Raw genomic sequence first — 25603 nt, 5'->3', positions numbered from 1 at the left:
CGTTCCAAAGCTTCCATGTCCTTCCTATAATGAGGCGACCAGAACTGTACGCAATACTCCAAATGCGGCCGTACTAGAGTTTTGTACAACTGCAACATGACCTCATGGCTCCGGAACTCAATCCCTCTACCAATAAAGGCCAACACACCATAGGCCTTCTTCACAACCCTATCAACCTGGGTGGCAACTTTCAGGGATCTATGTACATGGACACCGAGATCCCTCTGCTCATCCACACTACCAAGAATTTTACCATTAGCCAAATATTCCGCATTTCTGTTATTCTTTCCAAAGTGAATCACCTCACACTTCTCCACATTAAACTCCATTTGCCACCTCTCAGCCCAGCTCTGCAGCTTATCTATGTCCCTCTGTAACCTGCAACATCCTTCCGTACTGTCTACAACTCCACCGACTTTAGTGTCGTCTGCAAATTTACTCACCCATCCTTCTGCGCCCTCCTCTAGGTCATTTATAAAAATGACAAACAGCAACGGCCCCAGAACAGATCCTTGTGGTACGCCACTCGTAACTGAACTCCATTCTGAACATTTCCCATCAACTACCACTCTCTGTCTTCTTTCAACTAGCCAATTTCTGATCCACATCTCTAAATCACCCTCAATCCCCAGCCTCCGTATTTTCTGCAATAGACGACCGTGGGGAACCTTATCAAACGCTTTACTGAAATCCATATACACCACATCAACTGCTCTACCCTCGTCTACCTGTTCAGTCACCTTCTCAAAGAACTCGATAAGGTTTGTGAGGCATGACCTACCCTTCACAAAACCATGCTGACTGTCCCTAATCATATTATTCCTATCTAGATGATTATATATCGTATCTTTTATAATCCTCTCCAAGACTTTACCCACCACAGACGTTAGGCTCACCGGCCTATAGTTACCGGGGTTATCTCTACTCCCCTTCTTGAACAAAGGGACCACATTTGCTATCCTCCAGTCCTCTGGCACTATTCCTGTAGCCAATGATGACCTAAAAATCAAAGCCAAAGGCTCAGCAATCTCTTCCCTGGCTTCCCAGAGAATCCTAGGATAAATCCCATCCGGCCCCGGGGACTTATCTATTTTCACCTTGTCCAGAATTGCCAACACTTCTTCCCTACGCACCTCAATGCCATCTATTCTAATAGCCTGGGTCTCAGCATTCTCCTCCACAATATTATCTTTTTCTTGAGTGAATACTGACAAAAAGTATTCATTTAGTATCTCGCTTATCTCCTCAGCCTCCACACACAACTTCCCACCACTGTCCTTGACTGGCCCTACTCTTACCCTAGTCATTCTTTTATTCCTGACATACCTATAGAAAGCTTTTGGGTTTTCCTTGATCCTACCTGCCAAAGACTTCTCATGTCCCCTCCTTGCTCGTCTCAGCTCTCTCTTTAGATCCTTCCTCGCTTCCTTGTAAATATCAAGCGCCCCAACTGAAACTTCACGCCTCATCTTCACATAGGCCTCCTTCTTCCTCTTAACAAGAGATTCCACTTCTTTGGTAAACCACGGTTCCCTCGCTCGACCCCTTCCTCCCTGCCTGACTGGTACGTACTTATCAAGAACATGCAATAGCTGTTCCTTGAACAAGCTCCACATATCCAGTGTGCCCAATCCTTGCAGCCTACTTCTCCAACCAACACATCCTAAGTCATGTCTAATGGCATCATAATTGCCCTTCCCCCAGCTATAATTCTTGCCCTGCGGGGTATACTTATCCCTTTCCATCACTAACGTAAAGGTCACCGAATTGTGGTCACTGTTTCCAAAGTGCTCACCTACCTCCAGATCTAACACCTGGCCTGGTTCATTACCCAAAACCAAATCCAATGTGGCCTCGCCTCTTGTTGGCCTGTCAACATATTGTGTCAGGAAACCCTCCTGCACACATTGTACAAAGAATGACCCATCTAATGTACTCGAACTATATCTTTTCCAGTCAATATTTGGAAAGTTAAAGTCTCCCATAACAACTACCCTGTTACTTTCGCTCTTTTCCAGAATCATCTTCGCCATCCTTTCCTCTACATCCCTAGAACTATTAGGTGGCCTATAGAAAACTCCCAACAGGGTGACCTCTCCTTTCCTGTTTCTAACCTCAGCCCATACTACCTCAGAAGAAGAGTCCCCATCTAGCATCCTTTCCGCCACCGTAATACTGTTCTTGACTAGCAGCGCCACACCTCCCCCTCTTTTGCCACCTTCTCTGAGCTTACTAAAACACCTAAACCCCGGAACCTGCAACAACCATTCCTGTCCCTGCTCTATCCATGTCTCTGAAATGGCCACAACATCGAAGTCCCAGGTACCAACCCATGCTGCCAGTTCCCCTACCTTATTTCGTATACTCCTGGCATTGAAGTAGACACACTTCAAACCACCTACCTGAACACTGGCACCCTCCTGCGAAGTCAAATCTGTGCTCCTGACCTCTATACTCTCAATCTCCCGTACCCTAAAACTACAATCCAGGTTCCCATGCCCCTGCTGAATTAGTTTAAACCCCCCCAAAGAGCACTAACAAATCTCCCCCCCAGGATATTGGTGCCCCTCAGGTTCAGATGTAGACCATCCTGTCTATAGAGGTCCCACCTTCCCCAGAAAGAGCCCCAGTTATCCAGAAATCTGAATCCCTCCCGCCTGCACCATCCCTGTAGCCACGTGTTTAATTGCTCTCTCTCCCTATTCCTCATCTCACTATCACGTGGCACGGGCAACAACCCAGAGATAACAACTCTGTTTGTTCTCGCTCTGAGCTTCCATCCTAGCTCCCTAAAGGCCTGCCTGACATCCTTGTCCCCTTTCCTACCTATGTCGTTAGTGCCAATGTGGACTATGACTTGGGGCTGCTCCCCCTCCCCCTTAAGCACCCGGAAAACACGATCCGAGACATCACGTACCCTTGCACCTGGGAGGCAACATACCAAACGTGAGTCTCTCTCGCTCCCACAAAATCTCCTATCTGTGCCCCTGACTATTGAGTCCCCAATTACTAATGTTCTACTCCTTTCCCCCCTTCCCTTCTGAGCAACAGGGACAGACTCCGTGCCAGAGGCCCGTACCCCATGACTTACCCCTGGTAAGTCGTCCCCCCCACAAGTATCCAAAACGGTATACTTGCTACTCAGGGGAACGACCGTAGGGGGTCCCTGCACTGACTGCTTCTTCCCAGTCCCTCTTACAGTTACCCATCTATCTCCAGTCTTTGGTGTAACTACTTCCCTGAAGCTCCTATCTATGACCCCCTCTGCCTCCCGAATGATCCGAAGTTCATCCAGCTCAAGCTCCAGGTCCCTAACACGGTTTTTGAGGAGCTGGAGTTGGGTGCACTTCCCACAGATGAAATCAGCAGGGACACTGACGGCGTCCCTCACCTCAAACATTCTGCAGGAGGAGCATTGTACTGCCTTCCCTGACATCACCTCTAGATTTAAAAAAAAACAAGAAAAAGAAAAAGAAAAAGAAAGGAAGAGCTTACCTGATATTACCTCAAACCCGGCTCCCGCTGAAAGGTAAGCAAATTTAAAGGCACTCACTCACCTTCACGACAGGCCCCTGCTCCCGCTTCCCAACCACCGTGGGGTGGGTGGGGGGGTTGGTTAGAGGAGTTAGAAGTTGCGCATTAAAAGTGGATAATGACAAAACATTAGGAATGGGCTGAATTTTAGATCATGTCCCAGCATTTCATGATGCTCCAATTCATTGTTACACCATGCCACTACACTAAGCTATACCATTTCAAGTGATAGAACAATGACCAGAAAATAGAGATTGCGTGATTATCTGCCTACACATTCACTTACATTGTTCTTTTAACTAATTTCTCTGCCAATCTTACAGACCATAACATCCCACGCACCATTTAGGAGAACTCGAAGCAGATCTACTCCCATGCCCAAATCAATCTATTTCGTAAACTGCCTGGCAGAAGATGCACTTCAATCTAATTATTTCTGCTCAAAGATGCTTCTGAGCATCATTCTAAGTTAGGGAAATATTGATAAATTGCATTCACATCACACCTTCAATGTACAATAACTTCCAAAATCTACAGAGGTGCAATCAGAAGAAAAAGGTACACAGCTGAAGAAGAGGATGTTACGTGGAGTGATTAAATCTTGGCCAACAAGGTGGGTTTAAGGATCGTCCTAAAGGAGGAGATGGAAGTGGAGAGGTAGAGTAATTTAGAGAGGTACTTCTGGAGCATGATGCCTCGGTGGTTGAAGGCAAGGATCCCAGTGATGGGACAAAGGGAAGTGACCTATGTGCAAGAATGAACAGTTTGGAGGGAGGGTGTGTGTGTGGTTGGAATAAGTTCTAGAGATGGGACATGGCAAGGCTATGAAGTGATTTAAACATGAGGATGAAAAGTTTTGATTTGAGGCTATAGGGGACTGGGAGCAATGTAGGGCGAGAACGATGGGGGTGTTAGGTGAGCGGCAGCTGACAACAGGCTAGGATATGGGCAACAGAATTTTGGATGAGCTGACGTTTATGAATAATGGAGAATGGAAGTCTTCTTGTACAGTCTGAAAGTGACAAAGGATGAAGATTTCTGCACCTCGGAGTTAGTCGTGTAGTGGTACTGTCATTTGAGTAGTAATTCAGAGATCCAGGGTAATGCTCTGGCAACCCAGCTTCAAATCCCACTGTGGCAGATTGCGGAATTTGAAATCAATAACAAAATGTCTACTGATGGCCATTGTCAATTGGTCTGAAAACCCATCTGGTTCACGAATGCCCCTTAGAAATAGAAATCTGCCCCCTTGACCATCCAGTCATGTGGTTGACTCTTAAATGTCCTCTGAATTGGTCCAACAAACCATTCAGTTCAAGTTCAATCTTGAACAACTCATAGGGATTAAAGTATCCATGCGAGCTGACCTTCCTCCATCGTGTGAGGTTGGTTCATTGGGCCACAGACTTGTGCAGCATTCATTAAAGAACCAGACTGGCTGTGCGTGACTCTGACTCTGATACACTGATATGCCAAACCGAAGCACAACTTTCAATAAAGTGAATATGAGAAATCCATCACAATTACATTGTCACAATCCTTCCCCGCTACCTTATTCACTTGAGGAAAATATAATTAATGAGAAATACCTAATTGGAATGCCTACCTTAGCTCTCCACATCAGCCACAATTTAAAAATATCCACATGTCGCCCACACTGTAATGCCTTATCTCCAGTGTCATAGGACAAATCATATTGTTTGTCAGGTTGGAAGAGGTAGCAGGCATTCATCTGATTACAATTCTGTAGCAGCCCCTGCAAAAGGATCAGACAAGCATGAATACAAATTGTGCTATTGTCACAGATCAAAGCAAAGTACACTGGATGTATATGAATGAGAATGATTGAGAACCCAAAGGAAACACAATAAGGGTTTAAACCCAGTATATAGTAACGTGTGCAGTAACTCGACCATACCAAGAATTATTCCTCCACTGTCATGAGAGGCAGAACATTATGGACCTGAACAGTCTTTCAAACAAAACCAATCCCATCCAGCCACAATGTCCTGCTATACTTAATATGCCAGCCAAGGGACATGTCAATAACATCACTGCTGCTAGCATCTCCATCATGGTACAATCGGGGGCAAAACATTTGCTAGTTTTTAAGACTAAAAGTCCTGCCCAATTTGTGTTTAAGATTGTGTGAAGGCCAAGTCTCACTGAAATAATGGTTTAAGTTCGGCTGAAGAGAAATGGATGCCGGATGTTGGAGGTGAGGGCCAATAACAGCAATGAAACAGAATTAAAAATGACAAGGATAAAGATGCTTTTACACTGAAAATCTGAGGAATCTATGAGAGGTGAGGAGTAGAGAAAGGAGAGAAAAAAGAGCATGAGAGGGTATAAAAATAGCCATATGTGAAGAAAATTGAGCTAAATAGAACAAAAATAGACAGCTGGTTGTAAAATTTGAATAGATTATTTGAATTTTATTTGAATAATATCCCTGGTGGGAGAGAACATGACTGGAATGAGGACACTGCATTATCCACATGATACTGTGCCATTTACAATTTCCTGTGAATAGGAAACAAAATAGCATATTACAAAAAATCCCTCCCTTCTCCGTTCTTATTTCAATAACACCTATGAACTGACATCCTGCTGTATTTACCTGATTTGTTCATCAGCAGAATCTTATTGAAAATCAGAAGAAATTATATTTCAATTAACTTATTCAGTTTGAACAGCAGAGGCAATCACAGAATGAGAAGTACTGTGTACTTTATTGCCGATTGAAACAAATGTTCCTATCAATGAATTTGACGTTGAATCATTCCCTGGCTCCTGTTTCTGTTTTCTCATCAGCTTCACAGTTTCCACATTTTTTTTTAATGCCATTATATTAACTTTCCTGTTCTTTATTTTTTTCTCCGAGGCTTCCAAATTTAAATCGATTTTCTATATGTGTGACAAAAATAATTTTACGTAACAAATATAAAATGTCACCCTTCTACTTGCAGTTCTTTGCTCAATGTTATTAGTCAGCCACTGATGTCTATTTTACAAATAACCAAAAGCTGGTTAAGCAATTCTGGGCATGATTCAGTGCCCGGCGCGGGTGAATCACGCGCGAGCCCTAAATCAGGCTCTGCGCTCGGTCCGAAGCTTTGCGCGAGTCATGGACTCGCTCTACCCGACGCAGGCTGGATCTCGCCCTCACTGGGCGTGATCCAGATTTACATATTTAAATTCAGCTCATTTAAATACCTGGACGCCAGATTCACCTGGTGCCCGGGACTTACTGGCCATGCCTGGGTGCCCCTGCCATTCTCGTACTGGCCCACACAAACCTGGACCAGTCGTAACAGCACCAGGGTGAGGGGGGACATGGGGGTCTCCCAGGTCATTGGAACCCCCAAATGGTCGGAGTCAGGGCAGGATGGCACCCTGGCACTCCACTTGGCACTGGAAACTAACCTGCCCAATATCATGACAGTTCCATCTTGCCATTGATATTGAGGAGAGGGAGTCATTCCAGATCTTGTGGGAAGTCACTTTCATTACGGCCAACAGGGAGAAATACCACAGATGACACTCACTGCACTAGCTCCTGTCAGTAGGGCTGTCCCTCCCAATATATTTAGATAATGGAGGTAAAATGAGGCTTCAACAATAGGACAGATTGGTAGGTAATGAGTCAGTGGTTCAGCTTACAACGAGCCTGGCATAAGTCTGAAATAACATTTGTTGTGGTATAAATGCCTATTCACCACAGAGTGATTTAATCCATAATGAGTGTTGCCGCCTTTCTCTATGACGATTCAATATTTTTTCAGAGGAGAGATTGTTCATTGAGTCATAAACTGTATAGAGAGACAACACACTATACAGCGAGGAAAATACCTCACAAATGGCAGTAAACATTGCACAAATCTTTTTCTTTAATTTTAGAAAGAGTTAACATAAGAACATTAGGGCATAAGAACTAGGAGCAGGAATATCCCATCCGGCCCCTCGAGTCTGCTCCTCTATTCAATAAGATCATTACTGATTTTTTTTGTGGACTCAGCTCCACCTACCCACCCACTCACCATAACCCATAATTGCTTTACTGTTCAAAAATCTATCTGTGTTTGCCTTAAAAACATTCAACGAGGTAGCTTCAACTGCTTCACAGGGCAAGGAATTCCATAGATTCACAATCCTGTGGGTGAAGGTTCTCCTCCGCTCAGTTCTAAATCTACCCCCCCTTATTTTGAGGCTGTTCCCCCTAGTTCTAACTTCACCTGCCAGTGGAAACAACCTCCCAGCTTCTATCTTATCTATTCCCTTCATAATTTTATATGTTTCTATAAGATTCTGCCTCATTCTTCTGAATTCCAGTTTTGTCCCAGTCTACCTAGTCTGTCCTCATAAGCTAATCTTCTCAACTCCGGAATCAACCTAGAGAATCTCCTCTGCACCCCCTCCAGTGCCAGTACATCCTTTCTTGAGTAAAGAGACCAAAACTGTGAAAATGTGTGTGTTTGGTCTGTGAATGTTCATATATCTCTGCTAAGATTTAACTTCTGAGAAGTAACCTTGAGTTTAAAATTTGGAACTTTGGAACCAGAAGGATTTTTACCTAACTAATTTTGGTTAAAGCACTGAAGTGCTAGTTTCCTTTGTGAGTGTGGTGATATTTGTTTGTCATCTGACATTGTGATTTAAAGATCATAGTTTGCATGTAATTAACACATTTTTCTTTTCAAAGGTTATCATTGACATTTCCAGGGTAATATTGATACATAAGGAATTTTAATCAGGGTACAAAATCACATATGTAAGAATAAGAAAATATTAGTTTTATGGTGTTCGTTGAAATACATATATCCAATCCAGTGTTGAATTAGTCCCGGGTTAAAACTTCCCTGACACAACACAGATGTATTAATTCTGCGATTGCAGAATTAACTGTAAAGGACAGATGGGTAAATAAAATAGGTCCATGATCATGTTTCTTGTTTAAACAAAAGAAGGGTGGTGACAAAATGACGTCTGGTAGAGAACTCTTACTCCACCCCCTTTCCAGACCTGCAGAGAATTGACCCGTGCTTGTTAATGCCTGGGTCTGGTACGTCTCTCCTGTAGGGACTATGAATTAATATTCAGTTGAATTGGTTTTTGGAGCAGGCAAGGAGCTGGATTAGGGGTTTGCCCCTGTCCACACTCTGAGCTCTGGCTTTGTAATTCTGCTGAAGTAATAAAAAAAAGCTGAAGATGTATTTTTAATTGGAACTTACAAATCTTACGTTTTGAATGATCAGATATATTGAGATTAGTTAACCCACTCTGTCCCAAGCAGGATGGATCTTTTGTGTTTTACTTTAGAAGTAACTGCAAGTGGAACAATATTTGCAGTAGGAATTTGAGATAGTTGAGTTATTGTAAACTGGCGAACTAAACAGCACAAGCACGTCAGGGTCGGGTTCAAGCGCAACAGAATCAGGCGTGTAACCACGAGGAAAATAGATATGAAATTAAAATCGCTTATTGTCACGAGTAGGCTTCAAATGAAGTTACTGTGAAAAGCCCCTAGTCGCCACATTCCGGCGCCTGTTCGGGGAGGCTGTTACGGGAATCGAACCGTGCTGCTGGCTTGCTTTGGTCTGCTTTCAAAGCCAGCGATTAGCCCTGTGAGCTAAACAGCCCCTGAAAAGGTTGTAACATATGAGAACTACTAACCCCTGAATAACATACATGTTCAGCCCATACAGGAAAAGCTTTATACGGACAACACCTAACACCTGGTGACGACCAGGACCCTTTTCCACTTTTCCTTTAAATTTTTAGATTAAACATTCAAAAAAGGCTGGAACGGCAGCAGCAGCTGTGGGGACTCGTGATGGCTCTTGAGATCTCAGAACAACTACAAGCACATAAGAGCGCAGGAACCTCACTGATTTCACAATGGACACAGGATGAACGTAGCTATATGAACTATGGTGCTTTATATCATTTTATTGACGAGATGTGCATCCCAGCAGCCAAGGACTGGAACAATGATAGAGCTTATTTTAATGCGTGGCTGCAGGTACATTTGGGGAAAGATGCGTATACAAATTGTGTCTGTACTTCTTGCGGGTTCAGGTATTATTTATAATATGAAATAAATATGTATAGTGTTTTAAGTAAGGTTGTTATGAAGCAGGCTGCCAATGACACGGCTGCCACTAGATTTTGAGGGCATGACAACCTACACAGGGTTACAAGAGGCATAATCAATGATGCAGTTTTGTGAAATGCAAAGGTGGAACAACTTACAGGAATAAGGAAGAGACTATTAGAGAAAGCAGAGAAAGGTCTAGCCAGCTTTGGAAAGGAGGGCCTGGATATACAATTGAATAGGACAACAGTGTTAGGGACACACACTAAGACAATCAACAATAATTAACAAACTCATCGACCAAGAAAGGGAGACAGCCGGAAGTCTCTGACAGGGGCAGCTAAGCCACAACCTTGATCTGATCTAAAGGGGGGAGATGCCTGATTGAATAGACAGTCCGCAACTGGCTAAGCTAGCCAAATGACAAGGATCGCTGGACAACCGTACTCTGAAGGGAATAACCAGAGTATACTTAGCGATCCCCGACTGCAAAATGGACAAAATAACGGGGGTAGAGATGGTCCTGATGATCCCTATCATCATACCGGACTCAGGGCCGTACCCTCACAACCAACTGGAGGACATTGGAATCGTACGGGCTAACACCTCCCTCAGGTACTATCTCATCGAGACCTCTGCTATACACAGGGATAATATATGGGATCTCCCTCATGTTGCCCCAACCCGGTGGGACAGGGAGAGTTGGACGAATGTGGACTAATCAGAACTCATGGTTGTGTCTTGGAGATTACACCTGCCCTCATGAATTTTAAATTTACGGAGAAAAGGAAATACTGCGTCTCTGCCACCGTAACCTCCTATCGCTGCACCCCTTAGGCCCACCACTATAGGCCTAGCAAGGATCATTTGAGTTAGGATTATAAAGAGCCAAAGATGGTCCCACATCTTGCAGAAACTCTGAGGGAACGAAAACTCAAGATCGGTCAATCAGTTAAGCTTTACCACCAGTTAACGAAAAATTCATGCTTTGAAAAACAAAAGGCACAAAGACACACACACAGAGGAACTACTTCAGAGTGAAAGTTAGTGGCAGAGAGTGTGGGACCGTTAGATGAGCTTACTTGAAAACTGCTATGAATAACACCATTTAATGACAGACAGCAGGGTTAGTCAGGGAGGCAGGAATGATTGATATCAAGACATTAAATGTGACATACATGGCTTCGTTTAAGGGGTGATCTTTGAATCAGATTGCACGGTGTACGTATGGAACATCTGTGTGATTACATGTCTCAAAGGCCGTATTAAACGCACCCTGCAGCTCTCGTATCGAATCATTGTGGTCATCTGGGATTCAGTAAACTTCTTCCAGGATCAAAAGAAGGGACTGCTGGGGAACATTTTCTGATACTGGACTATAATATAAATTATAGGTGGCTCTGTAACTACATTTTTGCTCCTATATTACTTTTGAATAGTTCTGCTGAGACAAAAGGTGCTCATTGGCTTAGATGCCTGTTTAGAAGAGGCAATTTGTAGAAATAGATAGTGTAGACGCAATGTTTGTTATTATCAGAAAGGACACAAAATGGCTGTTAGCTATTAAAGCAATACTAAAGTTGGGGGCAGCAGGGTAGCATGGTGGTTAGCATAAATGCTTCACAGCTCCAGGGTCCCAGGTTCGATTCCCGGCTGGGTCACTGTCTGTGCGGAGTCTGCACGTTCTCCCCCTGTGTGCGTGGGTTTCCTCCGGGTGCTCCGGTTTCCTCCCACAGTCCAAAGATGTGCGGGTTAGGTGGATTGGCCATGCTAAATTGCCCGTAGTGTCCTAAAAAGTAAGGTTAGAGGTGGGTTGTTGGGTTACGGGTATAGGGTGGATACGTGGGTTTGAGTAGGGTGATCATTGCTCGGCACAACATCGAGGGCCGAAGGGCCTGTTCTGTGCTGTACTGTTCTACGTTCTACGTTCTACGTTCTAAAGTCACAAACTGCTTCACAGGGCAGGGAAATCCATAGATTATCCACCCCTCCAGTGCCTGTACATCCTTTTGCGAGTAAGGAGACCAAAACTGTACACAGTACCACAGGTGTGACCTCACCAGCACCTTGTACAGCAGCAACATAACCTCCCTGCTTTTAAACTTCATCCCTCAATGAAGGACAAAATTCCATTTGCCTTCTTAATTACCTGCTACAACTGCAAACCAACTTTTTGCGATTCATGCACAAGGACACCCAGGTCCCTCTGTAAGGCAGCATCCTGCAATTTTTTACCATTTAAATAATAGTCCATTTTGCTGTTGTTCCTATCAAAATGGATGACCTCACATTTTCCAGATCCTTGCCCACTGACTTAAACTATCTATATCCCTCTGCAGACTTTCAATATCCTCTGCACACTTGGCTCTACCACTCACCTTAGTGTCATCTGCAAATGTTGACACATTACACTTGGTTCCAACTCCTGATCATCTATGTAAACTGTAAACAATTGCGGACCCAACACTGATTCCTGGGGCACACCACTAGCCACCAATTGCCAATCTGAAAAACACCCATTTATCCCCACTCTTTGCTTTCTGTCAGTTAAACAATCCTCGATCCATGCTAATACATTACCCACTGTAGTGATCCTCGCCTGAGTGTGTACAGAAGGGGCTAATGGGAAATGGAAGTACCACCAGGGGGCAGCACGGGGACATATAAGAGTGACGCCGAAGGCCCGTCCTCGCTCACTTTGGCTGGAGAGGCAGGGGAGCAGGACAGGATGGAAGTTGAGCTCAGGGCTGCAAGTGGTTAGGCCTGGTTGCAGAGCATAGAAAAGCAGTATCTTTACAAGTGCCATTCTGTAAGTAAAAGCTAACGAAGTAATTTATTGTGGAGCACAATAAACCATCCTTCAACTGCTGAACGACTTCTAGCATTCTTTTAAGAAACATAACACCCGCAACACCATGAACCTTTATCTTATGCAGTCTATTGTCCTGGGGAAATCGGTGATTGATCTTTAACAGATGCAAGTTTCAGTTCGATCTGATTTTCCTTTGCACAATGCACAGGGGCTGTGCACTGTCTGTGTCCCAACTTGACCCCAATTCCCTTTATACTTTGCAGGCGGCCATTTTATATGGCCACATTAACATTATCTGTATATAGCCTTATCTTGAAATAAAGAATCCCGATGATTATTTCACCAATCCTTGTTGTATGATTGATATGTTGACATCAAAGAGAACATAACAATTGGTGGAATTAGGCAAGTGTTTCTGATGTATTAAAAATGTTTTAGAATATCATGGCCCATGGTTTAGGAGGAGATTGATTTGATTGAGTGATTGATTTGATTTATCACAGATCGGTGACCCTGTCCATCAGGAAGCTAAGTTTTCCACTCCAATGAAAGGAAATTGGGAGCTCTGGAATTTCAGGACTGCTGACTTTTTCTGGCATATGATTACACAGGCATTGACAGCTGTCAGTCATTCTGCTTTGTCTAAGTGAGTGCACTAAGGGTGAGCGGCAATGAACTATTTGACTTGGAGGAACGTCACACTTGTAATCATCCTCTACTGAGCCAACGTTGTTAATTTTTCACTTTCATTTTCCAGGTGGGTCACTGAATAACAAGCAGGAATAGAGAGTCCAGGTTGATTTTCTCAAAATTAGACTAGAAATGCTATGGTCCATTGCAATGCTTCTATCATTGCCTTGTGACGAGATCATCAATGTCCGAACACAACAGAGATCATTCGTATGTAAGTGACATTTAAAAGTGCTTTACGGTTCCAGAAAAATAGCCCTTACCTCTTCCCTAACGAGTAAAGCAGAACACTGAAGCGGAACGCCCATCATTTTGTGTGGATTCCAAGTGACAGAATTGCCTCTAAAAATAAAAATATCAACTGCATTTATTCATAAAAACAGCCAAAGGAGAGAAAACATGTCAGATTCTGCATCGCTAGTCAGCAGTCAGAAACTGCTGGTTGGAGGAGGAGGGATCAAGGGCGGAAGTGATATCTAGAAGAATATTCAAACACCTGAGGTTTGCTGATGTGATACTAAACAGGCCTGAGCAGCTTGGCCATCTGAAACATTATAAAACTGCTCCAAAGCTAATCAGGCCCGTACCCTGCTTGTAGGATCCTTGGCACAATTCAGAAGCAAACAGGAACTGAGAGGACCGATCAGTGTTGCTTGAAGGAATTACTGGAAGCCTCTCAAGAAATGCTTGGAAAACCCCACCACCCCACGATTTGAGCTGGCGCAGGATGCCAGTCTGATGCACACAGCTTGCTGGCGGCACTTAAATGAGCCCCATCCCCACATTTGGGCACCAGATCAGCATAGACTAGGGCTCAGATTGAACGCCGCGTGGATTTTAAATCTATTTTGGGCGCAAGTTGAATTTCTCTTTAATTGTGACATTTCAGCATTTTTAATGCTTCAAGTCTAATTTATCTCAACCTTTATTTAATTCTTTCACGGAATACAAGCGTCATTGTCAAGGGTAGGATTTGTCATCCAACCCCAGTTTCCATTGAAAAGACGGCAGTGAGCAGTCCATGCAGTATCGATACACCCACAGCATTATTAGAAAGGGAGTTTACGGTTTTTGACCCTGATCTGGAAAATGCTTTTATTTGTGAAAATTCAATGCAAGATACTGTGAACTAAATGAAGCCTTTGCATCCACCGTATCCCTCTTAAATTCACCAACTCGGTTGAGGGATTGGTTGATGATAAACATCATAAGAAGTGACAATGGGCGAGATTCTCCGAGATTCTCCGCAAATGCGGAGAATTGTAAAGGCTGCCGTGGGACAGGCTGTGACCCACGGCAGCCTTCACGCCCACTTCCGGGGCTGATTCTCCCCCCCGGGCGCGGCCTTGACGACGGTCAAGGCCACACGTCAAGCGTCATGGTGGCTGACGTGGCCGAAGACGTCAGCCGCGCATGCGCAGGTTGGACAACGCCAACCCACGCATGCGCAGTTGGCGTCTTTCTCCTCAGCCGCCCGGCAAGACGTGGCGGCTTGATCTTGCCAGGCGGCAGAGGGGAAAGAGTGCGTCTGTTTTGGATGCTGGCCCGACGATCAGTGGGCACCGATCACGGGCCTGTCCCCTCCTGAGCACAGTCGTGGTGCTCCCGTGCCAATTGGTCCTCTAGATGCCCCAAACGGGCATCTGGCGCCCGTTTCACAACGGCAGCGAGTAGGTGTGTTTGCTGCCGTGGTGAAACGGGCATGAAGGGCCGGCCGCTCGGCCCATCGGCCCATTGGCCTCGGAGAATCGCCACTCGCCGTAAAAAACGGCGAGCGCCAATTCGTGGCGTGGGTCGGGCGGGGGGGGGGGGGGGGGTGGAGAATAGCGGGAGGGCGTGAAAAATGCCGGGAGGCCCTCCCGCTATTCTCCCACCCGGCGTGGGGAGCGGAGAATCGTGCCCAAAATCTTTATGATTATACTCTGGGTGAGCCAAAAGGGCCCTAACAGGCTACAAGGAACAAGCCACTATTGATTTCCTTTTTATACAACACCTATAGTGCAGACGGAGGCCATTCAGATGATCGAGTCTGAACCGACCCTTAAAAATAGCACCGCTTCTCTCCCCCGCCCTAACCCCGTAACCCCACCTAACCTGCACATCCAGGGACAGGAAGTCCACCTAACCTGTACATCTTTGAAACGTGGGAGGAAACTGGAGCACCCTGAGAAAATTCATGCAGACACACAGAGAACATGCGAACTCCGCACAACAGTCACCCAAGGCCAGAATCAAACCCGAGTACCTGGTGCTGTGAGGCAACAGTGCTAACCACTGTGCCATCGTGCTGCCACTGATATCGTCATGGTGATTCACAAAGTAGAGAATTACTTTAAGACAAAGCATACCTCCCACAAGGGCAACTAGTGATGAGCAATAAATGCTGGCCTTGTGAGCGATGCTTATATCATTTTGAAGAAAGTGAAATAAGAGGTCACGTCAAAAGCGCAGCTGATGCAGCAAGTTTTAGGGTACCATAAAGTAAGGGAGAAAAATGTGAAGGTTAATTAGAAGCATGTTCTGTTCCAAACAACTTTACAGATACAAGGGAATTACAGAGTTGTAAATGGAGATCAGGAGTTGGGGCAGGGGTGGAAGGGGCAGACTTGGGTTGATAATGTCATTCGGCCTGATCTATTATTTGAACCAGAGAGGAGAGGCACTGATGACTTCTCCGACAGTTCAAACCTAATAGGAACATGAGTCATGGCCTTATGAGGCCTATGCTGCTGGGCTCCACAGTACTGCATTTCCTGTCCCAGGTTCCCAGGTTCTCCCGTTCCCTGAATGGGACTTCCTACTTTGAGCATTTACCCTGTGCCAGAGACTCTGGGGTCTCAAAGATTTCTATCAGTAAGCAGCTTTATTAACCGGGTCAAGCTGTTAAAATCAACCGAGCCTCACTGACATCACTTCCTGTCCTTTGGAGTCAAAATCAACCCCAAAAGATTTTACATTTCCCCAAGGGTTGGAATTGACCTGTTTTCCACCAGAAATTCAACTGATTTCACAGAATCCCACAATTCAACAATATCCCACCAGGTTTGCAGTGCGAGTTATAGTTCACCTGAGCAACAATTAGGGCAAGACTGCCTGAGAATTAGCAGGTCAAAGCTGTCCACTAGATCTATAAAATGTGATAACGTGGGTCCTTACCTCTCGGCTCCATTTAATTTCCAGCGATGCTTTCTAGACATCAGCAAACCACCACCCCAGGCTGCCTGAATGAAGACAAGGCACAAAGTGAACCATTGTTATTTCAACATTTCACAACATCTAAGACCAAGAAAAAAATGGTTTGGAAATGGCCTGAGGTGATACTGGTGGAACACTACTCAGTTTGGAGAGAGGACACTCATTTCTTTGTTTGCCGGCAACATAAATGAAGTGAGGCCTGAACTTAGCTAAATTTGCCTTTGAATTAAAAAATAAAACCTGCCATTGCTGGACTGAGGGCTTAAAAGGTCTCAGGCCCTTGATTTTTTAACCCCAGCAGAAATTGTGCTGGGCTGCCAGCACAAAGTAATGATTTGAGATTGTGCACAATTATGCAAGGTCCACTCCGTTAAATAATAAACTCACAGGACAGCCCTGGCTCTGCACCAATAATAAGCACAACCACAATTCTGGTGTTCTACAATGCGCAAAGAAGGAATTGTCAAGAGGATTGGGGTGATGCAGTTGATACAGTTGTCTGTGTATTACCATAAGGTATGAGGAAGACTTATGGATGTAACAGGGAAAACTAGGAAAGAAATGGAGGAAGGGCAGGTGAATGGAAATTGGCTTATAATGAGGTAGAGAAACATGTTTGAAGAAGGGCAAGAGAAGAAAATATGATGGAAAAGAGAGTGGGAAATATATAAAATTTGAGACCACCCTGAGACAGATACAGTGGTGATACAAATTAATTGCAAGAGTGACATTTGCAATCACTGCACATAAATATCCAAGTATATCCAAGTGTATGGAGTCCTTCCATTTTCATAGTTTTGCAATGAATCTCTACAGTTGGGTAGGGTTTAAGATTGAACACTTTTTGGGACAGGAATATATATTGGAAACACACACCACTTGTGTTTCTCACACCTTCCCCACTGCGTGAAGATGATGCGAACACTAAATTGTTAAACTTGTACTATTTAATGTTATCAGAAACATGAACAAGACAGCTCTGTGTAGAACTCCAATCAATCATATTGGAATGTGCAGATGTAATGAGGGTTGTTTGTGTGAATGGATTCACTTACATCAACATGCATCCAGACCTTGTACTTGTTACAAATATCAGCGATAGCAACGAGAGGATCGAAGGCACCATACACTGTAGTGCCAGCTGTAGCATTTACAAAGAACGGCACAAAGCCCTGTATAAAATACAACGAGACTGATTAAAGATAATTGCATAAAGTATTATTAAAATGAGGAATTAAAATGCTCTAATGTAGCTCCCAGATTTGAAATGTTAGGTTCTGTTCGTTTTTCTGTTCTTTGCTGAGGTAATTGGACTGGAGTAGGGCAGGGCACAGGGAATAAAATTCTTCAAAGGACCCCAACCAAAGGTTGCATTTCTAATTGGAAGAAAATTAGATAACAGGACTCAGGATGTTATGTGGTTCTTTGGACTGGATTTTTCCGTTTTTGGAACTATGTTCTCTCGCCATCGTGAAAACTGTGGTCTTTCATGCCAGGAAAACTGGCGTCAAAAGGCCACAGATTCAGAGCCCTGCAGGGAGGTAGCAGGCAGCTGTTGTGGAGGTTGCAGCTCCAGCTGCCGATACAGCCTCCCGTCCTTACGGGTCAGAGGCTGCGCATGCGCACAGCGGTGGCCTCCAGAGGCTGGGCCGTGCTCCATGGCGGACTCAGTCTGCGGATCTGGACCGCCAAAATAGTGCCTCCAATCGGCCACTCACCGTCCCGGACCACCCACACACATAGCCCCCAGTCCCGAATGAGGACCCTCCTGCCCTCCGATCGGCCTGCCCTGACTGTGGCGGCCACGGACTGAGTTCGCAGTTGCCTCGCGAGTTTCCCAAACGGCAGGACTACATTAGAAATATGCTGTCGGGAATTCGGCAAGTTAGGGACGGAGAATAGCGAGGCGGGCCTCTGGCAATGGCCTAAGGTGTTGGATACTCGGCGCAGCGTACTCCCTGAGTACGCCGCTTTTTTTGGGGGGGGGGGGAGCGAGAGAATCGCGGAACCGGCACCAGTCCCGATTTCGTTAGGGAAATGGGATTCTCCGTCCCATTACCAAAAACAATTTCGGCGTCAGGTTGCAGAGAATCCAGCCCCTTATTTCTTTGGCAGCCCATACTCTGTTCCTATGGGAAACCCCAACAATTCCGGGAAACATAAAAGGGACAAGATCCTGGATAATGTCTCTGCCCATTTTTCCTGTGCTTCCCCATGCTCCCCCACTCCCAACTCCTGAGAATAAACATTACAAACAATCAAAGAAACATGTTGTTTGATTTGATCAGCCAATTGCTGGGGTGAACAGCCTACGCACATAGCCTTGCACCAGCACTGAAATTGATATATGATATTGCTCAACTGTAGGAAGAATGTCAGGTACAAAGGCTTCAGTTGTTTGTAATACAGATCATACTGAACCCGCTCTCACTTGCAAAACCAAAACAAAATGTTTACTGTTAGATGTGATCCCACTATTGGGCAGCACTTGCTGAACAAACAACCAATTTACGATAATCAGTCGAGCTTGTAGTGTGGCTCATTTACACTTGCTCAAAGTGACACAAATTCATATGTGATGACCCATTTGATGCAAACAAAAGGAATATGTTCAAGTCTTGCACCTTTTTTGAACTACTCATGAGCTTGAGGAGCCTATTGTTCCCCATTGCTTTCTCCATGGCAATACCTTCGATAATCAGAGTTGATCTGCCAACCAATCAACATCCTTTTCTCTTGTAGTATAAATTGTTTAGATCATTTGAAATTTGGTATTCCTGAACCTGTCCTAATGAGTGTAAGATGAAAAGCTTCAGCAACATTTCTCTTTTTAGCAATTACATGGAATTTATAGCACCAAAATCTGGCATTTGGACCCATGCTGATGTTTATTCTCCACAAGAGACTAAAAAGGTCACACTGATATCAATACCATGAAAGTCCCAGCAAGAACAATTAATATACTAATTGACCCCTTCAAAATATAGTTGCTGAGTGTCGAGATGTAAATAGATCTGAATACCTCAGAAAATCAAATGTTCCTTTCATCACACAATGTGTTGTGCTGTTATGGGTACAGGAAGGGTATTTGTTGTGGACAGCAGCTGGTCAAGATTGAACAGTAAAACTTTAACAATGGAAAAATATTTTACATTATGGCTTGGCTACTTTGATTATTGGGGAAAAATTACACAAACGTTTCCTCAGGAGTTTGAAAAAGGAGGGCTGAGAATTTGATAATGTAAATTATAAATGGTCTGTGAAAGGAGTGGAGTCTATGGGGCTTTTTCTTGGGTGCTTGCCCTTTGTTAAGTCGTAATTGAAAGAGCTGCTGAGTAATCTGCCCTCGTTGTTTTACCAATTCCAGGAGATGTGGGAGTATTGTATCAGGTGTTACCATCCCAGTAGAAGCCGATAACGTTTAAAACAAAATTCAAATTTCCAGTGACCAACTGAAAGGATCACATGACAGATTCAAGTTTTAAGACTTTTACTGTAACAAACTTACAACAATAATGACTAAATGCTATTTCATATACTCTAACTGACAGAAATGTTTCCCATTTAACTTTGAAAATGACCAAAATTCCCCCTCAATGGATATACATAACTATGTCCTTTAAGTGAACACTTCATTTTCCAGGAACCAGTGCATAGCTATTCTCAGCTCCCAAAGGCATGTTTCCTTTCCTTTCCAGCCAGATAATATATAATCCTCAAACTGTGAAGGTTGCCCTGGAGGTTACTCCCTCTATTCAAAGCTAGGTGAATCTTCCTGCCTTATTCAAATCTTCACGAATTTGGTCTCGTCAGTCCAAGCATGAGCTCCCACTCCCATTCTGTGTGGTGAATAAGAACAGATTGGCTAGCGCTTGCTCTCTCTCTCTATCAGATTATTGCAGACACATCTGTTCAGGAATATCTTAAGAAAACACTATAAACCGACACTACACTGGCTTTAAACTTTAGCAACAAAGCTACCCAAGCTTGTTGTCAGGCATAATTTAGAACGGGTTACATGATCCTCCAGAATTCATTCATTATACCCAAATTAATGACAGTCCCAAAATATAAAAATCTTACAAACTTCACTGTTTAGCACAGCTCATTCTGATTTCTTTTCTCTGCCTGTTAACTGATGTCTATTTTATTGTTTCCCAAAATAAGATAGTTGGCATGAAAGGACTCCTTGATAGAAATGGCCACAGTGAAGATGGTTGACAGCTTCAAATTCCTAGGTGTGCACATCACCAAAAATCTGTCCTGGTCCACCCACATCGACGCTATCACCAAGAAAGCACAACAGCACCTATACGTCCTCTGGAAACTAAGGAAATTTAGCATGTTCACTACTGACTCTTACCAACTTTTACAGGTGCACTATAGAAAGCATCCTATCTGGCTGCATCACAACCTGGTATGGCAAGTGCTCGGCCGAAAACTGCAAAAAACTTCAGAGAGATGTGAACACCACCCAGTCCATCACACAATCTGCTTCCCATCCATTGGCTCTATCTACACCTCCAACTACCTTGGGAAAGCAGGCAGCATAACCAAAGGCCCCTCCCACCCGGCTTACTCACTCTTCCAACTTCTTCTATCAGGCAGGAGATACAAAAGTCTGAGAACACGCACAAACAGATTCCAAAACAGCTTCTTCCCCGCTGTTACCAGACTCCTAAACAACCCTGTTGTGGACTGACCTGATTAATACTACACACCTGTATGCTCTACCTGATGCCGGTGTTTAGGTATTTACATTGTGCACCTTGAGTTGCCCTATTATGTATTTTCTTTTCATGTACTAAATGAGCTGCACGCAGAAAAATACTTTTCAATGTACTTCGGTACAAGTGACAATAAACAAATCCAACAAATCCAATCCAAATGGTCAGCTGCATTGCAAAAATCAACATCAAAGACATTGAAATGCCAAAATGACATTGTAAACTGGTCTCAAAAAGTAATTTGATGCAACCTAAACCCTTAGGAGCCAGCTGGGCTGTTGAATACTTAAACCAATCACAAAATTTGCCACCCGCTCCTTGACTATATGGTTGGCTGACTGCAAATAGAAACATATTTGACAGCTGACAGCTGAGTGTTCCACACTGGCACTGTGCCGAAAGGAAATTCATGCTTAATTCATAATTGAGAGTAGGAGACATGCAATAGTTTTAATTGGGGTTGTATTTAATTAACAAAATTAACTGACCTTTTGCTTAGCTTCAAGTATCTTTCTCTCAAGGTCTGCTGGGATGATTTTCCCTCTGCAATTTTAGAAAAGTACATTCTCAAAATGTGTTACACATCTGCAAACGGGGCTTAAAATATTTGCATCTTTTGTAAAAACGAGTTAAAACATGCAATGTCGCTGTGTGTGCTACTTCACTTCACCTCTTTCCGTAATTCAGTGAATTTCTAACCTCAGCGATTCAGGACTTTTTACACATTGGCTCGTTTGGTGAGATGGTGTGGGTGACAGGGGCATGTGTTGGGAGATTCTCCAACTGTTGCCAATTCATTGTGGTAATTACAACTGTGCTAAAAACATTGAAAAAATGAGCAGCTGTTCAACACATTCAAGGAGATCTTTGCAATCTACTTCAGCTTTATAGCCCCCCTGAGATCCCTGTACTCTGCCGGTTCCGGCCTCTTCGGCATTCCCGATGTTAATCACTCCTGCATTGGCTTAAACTGGCAAAGCTCTCATTTTTAGAATTTCCTCGACAAATCCCTCTGCCTTTCTATCTCACTTTCCTCCTTTAAAACAATTTGAAACTTACCTCATTGATCAAACATTTGACCATCTGGCCTAATGCCTCTTTGTGTGACTTAGTGTCAATTGATTTGGTGATAACATTTGTTAAGTGTCTTCGGACAGCTTGTGACATTAAAGGCACTATATAAATGCAAGTTGTCTTGTTGAAGGAGGAGGGTTTCTTGCTGAGAGATGTCAGCATTAGTGTTACTACCTAGAGTTAGTCTTTGACTATGACTATTGATGGTTAAAAGGAAAATCATATTGCTGCCAGGTAGCTAATTGTTCTCATTTTTGGACAGTGTCCAAAAGAAACTGGTTCTATAAGAAAGCAAAGGTGATCTTTAGCGAAGAGCTCATCAACATTCCGGTCAAACAGATTGAGTTATCACTGGTGTGATGATAGGCATAAAGCAATTCTGTACATAATATTGTACACAACCTCCGACCACCAGGTGGCAGTGTAAACCCACCACGTGACTCTGTGTCTAGGGTAGTTGGGAGTAAGTCGTGTTGTTGGATAGATGCGTTGTGCAATAGCTCTATAATAGTTAGTTAGCTTGTTAGTTATTTATTCTATTTATCTTTACCACGCAGTTGTTGCATAATAAATTATTTAAACGAGATGTTCTGTAGTGCATCATTCATATCGGCCAGTCGACAGAACATGACAATTGTGGAAAATATTCTCTCACAGCTATTATTAACCTTGTCCACTTCTGTTAATCAGTTAAAGAAAGAAAATAAAGACTTGCATTTATACAGCACACTTCACAACTATTGGATGCCACAAAAAGCTTTGCAAACATTGAAGTTGTTTTGAGGTGTAGTTATTGTTATATATCATTTTGTTGTTAGCCGCAAAGAGAAAAGAAGTAGAGATGCCACACTCTAAGTTTGTAAGAACATAGTGCAGAGTTTATTAATAGATGTTGCCTCTACAGAGTAAGATGGTAAACACACCATAGCCATACAAAATGCTCTGCTGTGTCACCACAGATTATGTGACATTTCATCGGCAGGCAGTGTTACTTGAATATAGAACACCCCCCCATTTACTCATTTAGTGCAACCGACCTTTTCTTTAAATACCTTAATAACAGATCCTGCAAAATATTCCTTACATTTCACCATTATTTGGGCAGCTGGGTAGCACAGTGGCTAGCACTGCAGCTTCACAGCGCCAGGGTTCAAGGTTCGATTCCCCGCTGGGTCACTGTCTGTGCGGAGTCTGCACGTTCTCCTTGTGACTGCATGGTCTGTTTCCTCCCACAGTCCAAAGACGTGCAGGTTAGGTGGATTGGCCATTCTAAAACTGCTCTTAGTGTCCAAAAAGGTTCAGAGGGGTTATTGGGTTATGGGATAGGGTGTAAGTGAGGGCTTAAGTTGGTTGGAGCAGACCCAATGGGCCGAATGGCCTCCTTCTGCTCTGTATGTTCTATGTTCTATTATATTGTCTATTCTCAGGGAAGACAATTGCTTTGGAGGGCATGTGTCTCTTTTCGGCAATATCCAACAGTCAGGAAGTAGGCTCTTTGAGATCAGCGAAGTATCTTCCTGTTCACTTGTTGGTCATATTTCTTGAGAAACTAACTTATTATCTGTTTCTGTTGGTGCTTCAGATTCTGCAGTGACAGATTGTATAATTTCTTCTGTAATAGAACTCGGTTCTGACATATCATTGTCCATACATTCCGATGTGAATACTTCTGGTGAAGACTCAGTACGTTCACTTCGTAAAGTTAGTTGGCTAGTATAACATCACCAAGCTCTTGCATCATCCGTCTGGATGGTGTAAGATATCAGACCGTTCTTTGCCCGGATGATGGCTAGTGTCCATTTTTCACTCGTTATCTCCTAACTAATACTCGTTCTCCACAGTTAAAGGGCAAAATTCTCCCAAAACGGGAGAAATCGTAAAACTGCCGTAAAACCCGGGCGGGTTTTACGGCAGCGCGCCCCTTCCCGACGGGGGACCGATTCTGGTCCCCCGTCGGGGCTAGCCCCGACGTCGGAGGAAAATCGTTAAGCCCGCTTGCCGGAGTTAGCGCCGGCTGGCGCGTCATATGACGTCAGCCGCGCATGCGCGGGTGGGAAGACTCCACCCGCGCATGCGCGGGTGACGTCATCGCGTTTTTGCGCGAAAACCCGCGCATGCGCGGGCCGGGTTGCCCCTCAGCCGCCCCGCGTATTGATACTGCGGGGCGGCGGAAGGACAAATAGTGCGCGGGCATCGGGCCCGCTGCCCGCGATCGGTGCCCACCGATCGCGGGCCCATGGCACCCTTGGCACGGCCGTGGTACTGCCGTGCCAATCGGTGCCATGGTTATTTTTTGCGAGTTTGTCATGACGTTTTTACGAACGGCAGGACCAGGTGTGTTTGCCGTTCGTAAAAAGGTCGTAAAGGGCTGGGACTTCGGCCCTTCTAACAGCTGAGAATCGCTGCCGGCCGTAAAAAAACGGCGGCAGCGATTCTTGTCGGGATTTCGGCGGGGGGGGGGGGGGGGGGGAGAATAGCGGGAGGGCGTCAAAAAAGTCGGGAAGGCCCTCCCCCTATTCTCCCACCCGTCGTGGGGGGGGGAGAATTTCGCCCAAAGATTCTACTCTTTGAGTTTTGCTCTCTTCTAGCAATTTGAGCTTGTTGTTGTCGTCTGACAATTTCTGAAGTATCAGGTGATATCAAGAGGCTGAATTGTGTTCTCAATTTCCTCTTGAAGCGTGACATCGCTGGTGAGCTCTGCATTGTTGCATGTGTGGACTTTCTATATGGCATTAGAAAGTTGTTAACCTGTCTTGGTAATGAGCCTTGTCCTCTCAATGCCTTTACTATGTGTTTGAGTGATTGCATAAATCCTTTGGCCATCCCGTTGGTTGCAGGTTGATATGGAGCAGATTTGATATGTAGAATACCAATTCCATTAACCTGATAATATAATCTTTATTGAAGTTACTGCAAAAATCCCCTAGGTGCCACACTCCGGCGGCTGGTTCTGTACACAGAGGGAGAGTTCAGAATGCCCAATTTACCTAACAAGCACATCTTTTCGTGACTTATGGGAGGAAACTGGAGCGCACCGAAGAAACCCACACAGACAAGGAGATAACATGCAGACTCTGCACAGACAGTGACCCAAGCTGGGAATCGAATCCAGGCCCTGGGCGCTGTGAAGCAACAGTGCTAACCACTGTACTACTGTGTCGTCCCAAACTCCTTTGAAGCAAATTGACTTCCATTATCACTTACAAGTTGCTCTGGCCTTCTGAATCTTATGAATACCTCATCTGGACTCCATGATTGCAACTTCTGGCCATTTTGAGTTTGTGTTGTCCTGTGCAGGTAAAAGGAATATGTCCAGGCATTGGGTATTTTTTGAATTTAGCAGACGAGTGGAAGAAATGGTTCATTGTTGCATTCTCCATGGCAACACCTCAACCAATCAGAGCTGACTTGCCAACCAATGAGCATCCTTTTCTCCTGCAGTTTAACTTGTTCTTTCCTTTTAAATTTGGGATGCTT

At 44.3% G+C, this 25603-nt stretch overlaps 1 protein-coding gene across 1 annotated transcript in view; it reads right to left on the bottom strand.

Moving 5' to 3' along the window:
• The window catches only part of gad2 (glutamate decarboxylase 2), a 187990-nt gene that overhangs the window by 30144 nt on the left and 132243 nt on the right, over positions 1-25603 (bottom strand). Inside the window, exons 9-13 of the mRNA XM_038798155.1 lie at positions 21541-21595; positions 17381-17497; positions 16287-16351; positions 13394-13472; positions 5141-5290 (exon numbers count right to left, since the gene is read on the bottom strand). Coding sequence (XP_038654083.1) covers positions 5141-5290; positions 13394-13472; positions 16287-16351; positions 17381-17497; positions 21541-21595 — 466 coding nt within the window. The remainder of the gene's footprint in view (positions 1-5140; positions 5291-13393; positions 13473-16286; positions 16352-17380; positions 17498-21540; positions 21596-25603) is intronic.

Source organism: Scyliorhinus canicula, chromosome 5, assembly GCF_902713615.1.
Source record: "Scyliorhinus canicula chromosome 5, sScyCan1.1, whole genome shotgun sequence".
NCBI lineage: Eukaryota > Metazoa > Chordata > Chondrichthyes > Carcharhiniformes > Scyliorhinidae > Scyliorhinus > Scyliorhinus canicula.
Note: the sequence above shows the minus strand (reverse complement) of the source record. Positions and strands in the feature narration are given on the sequence as shown.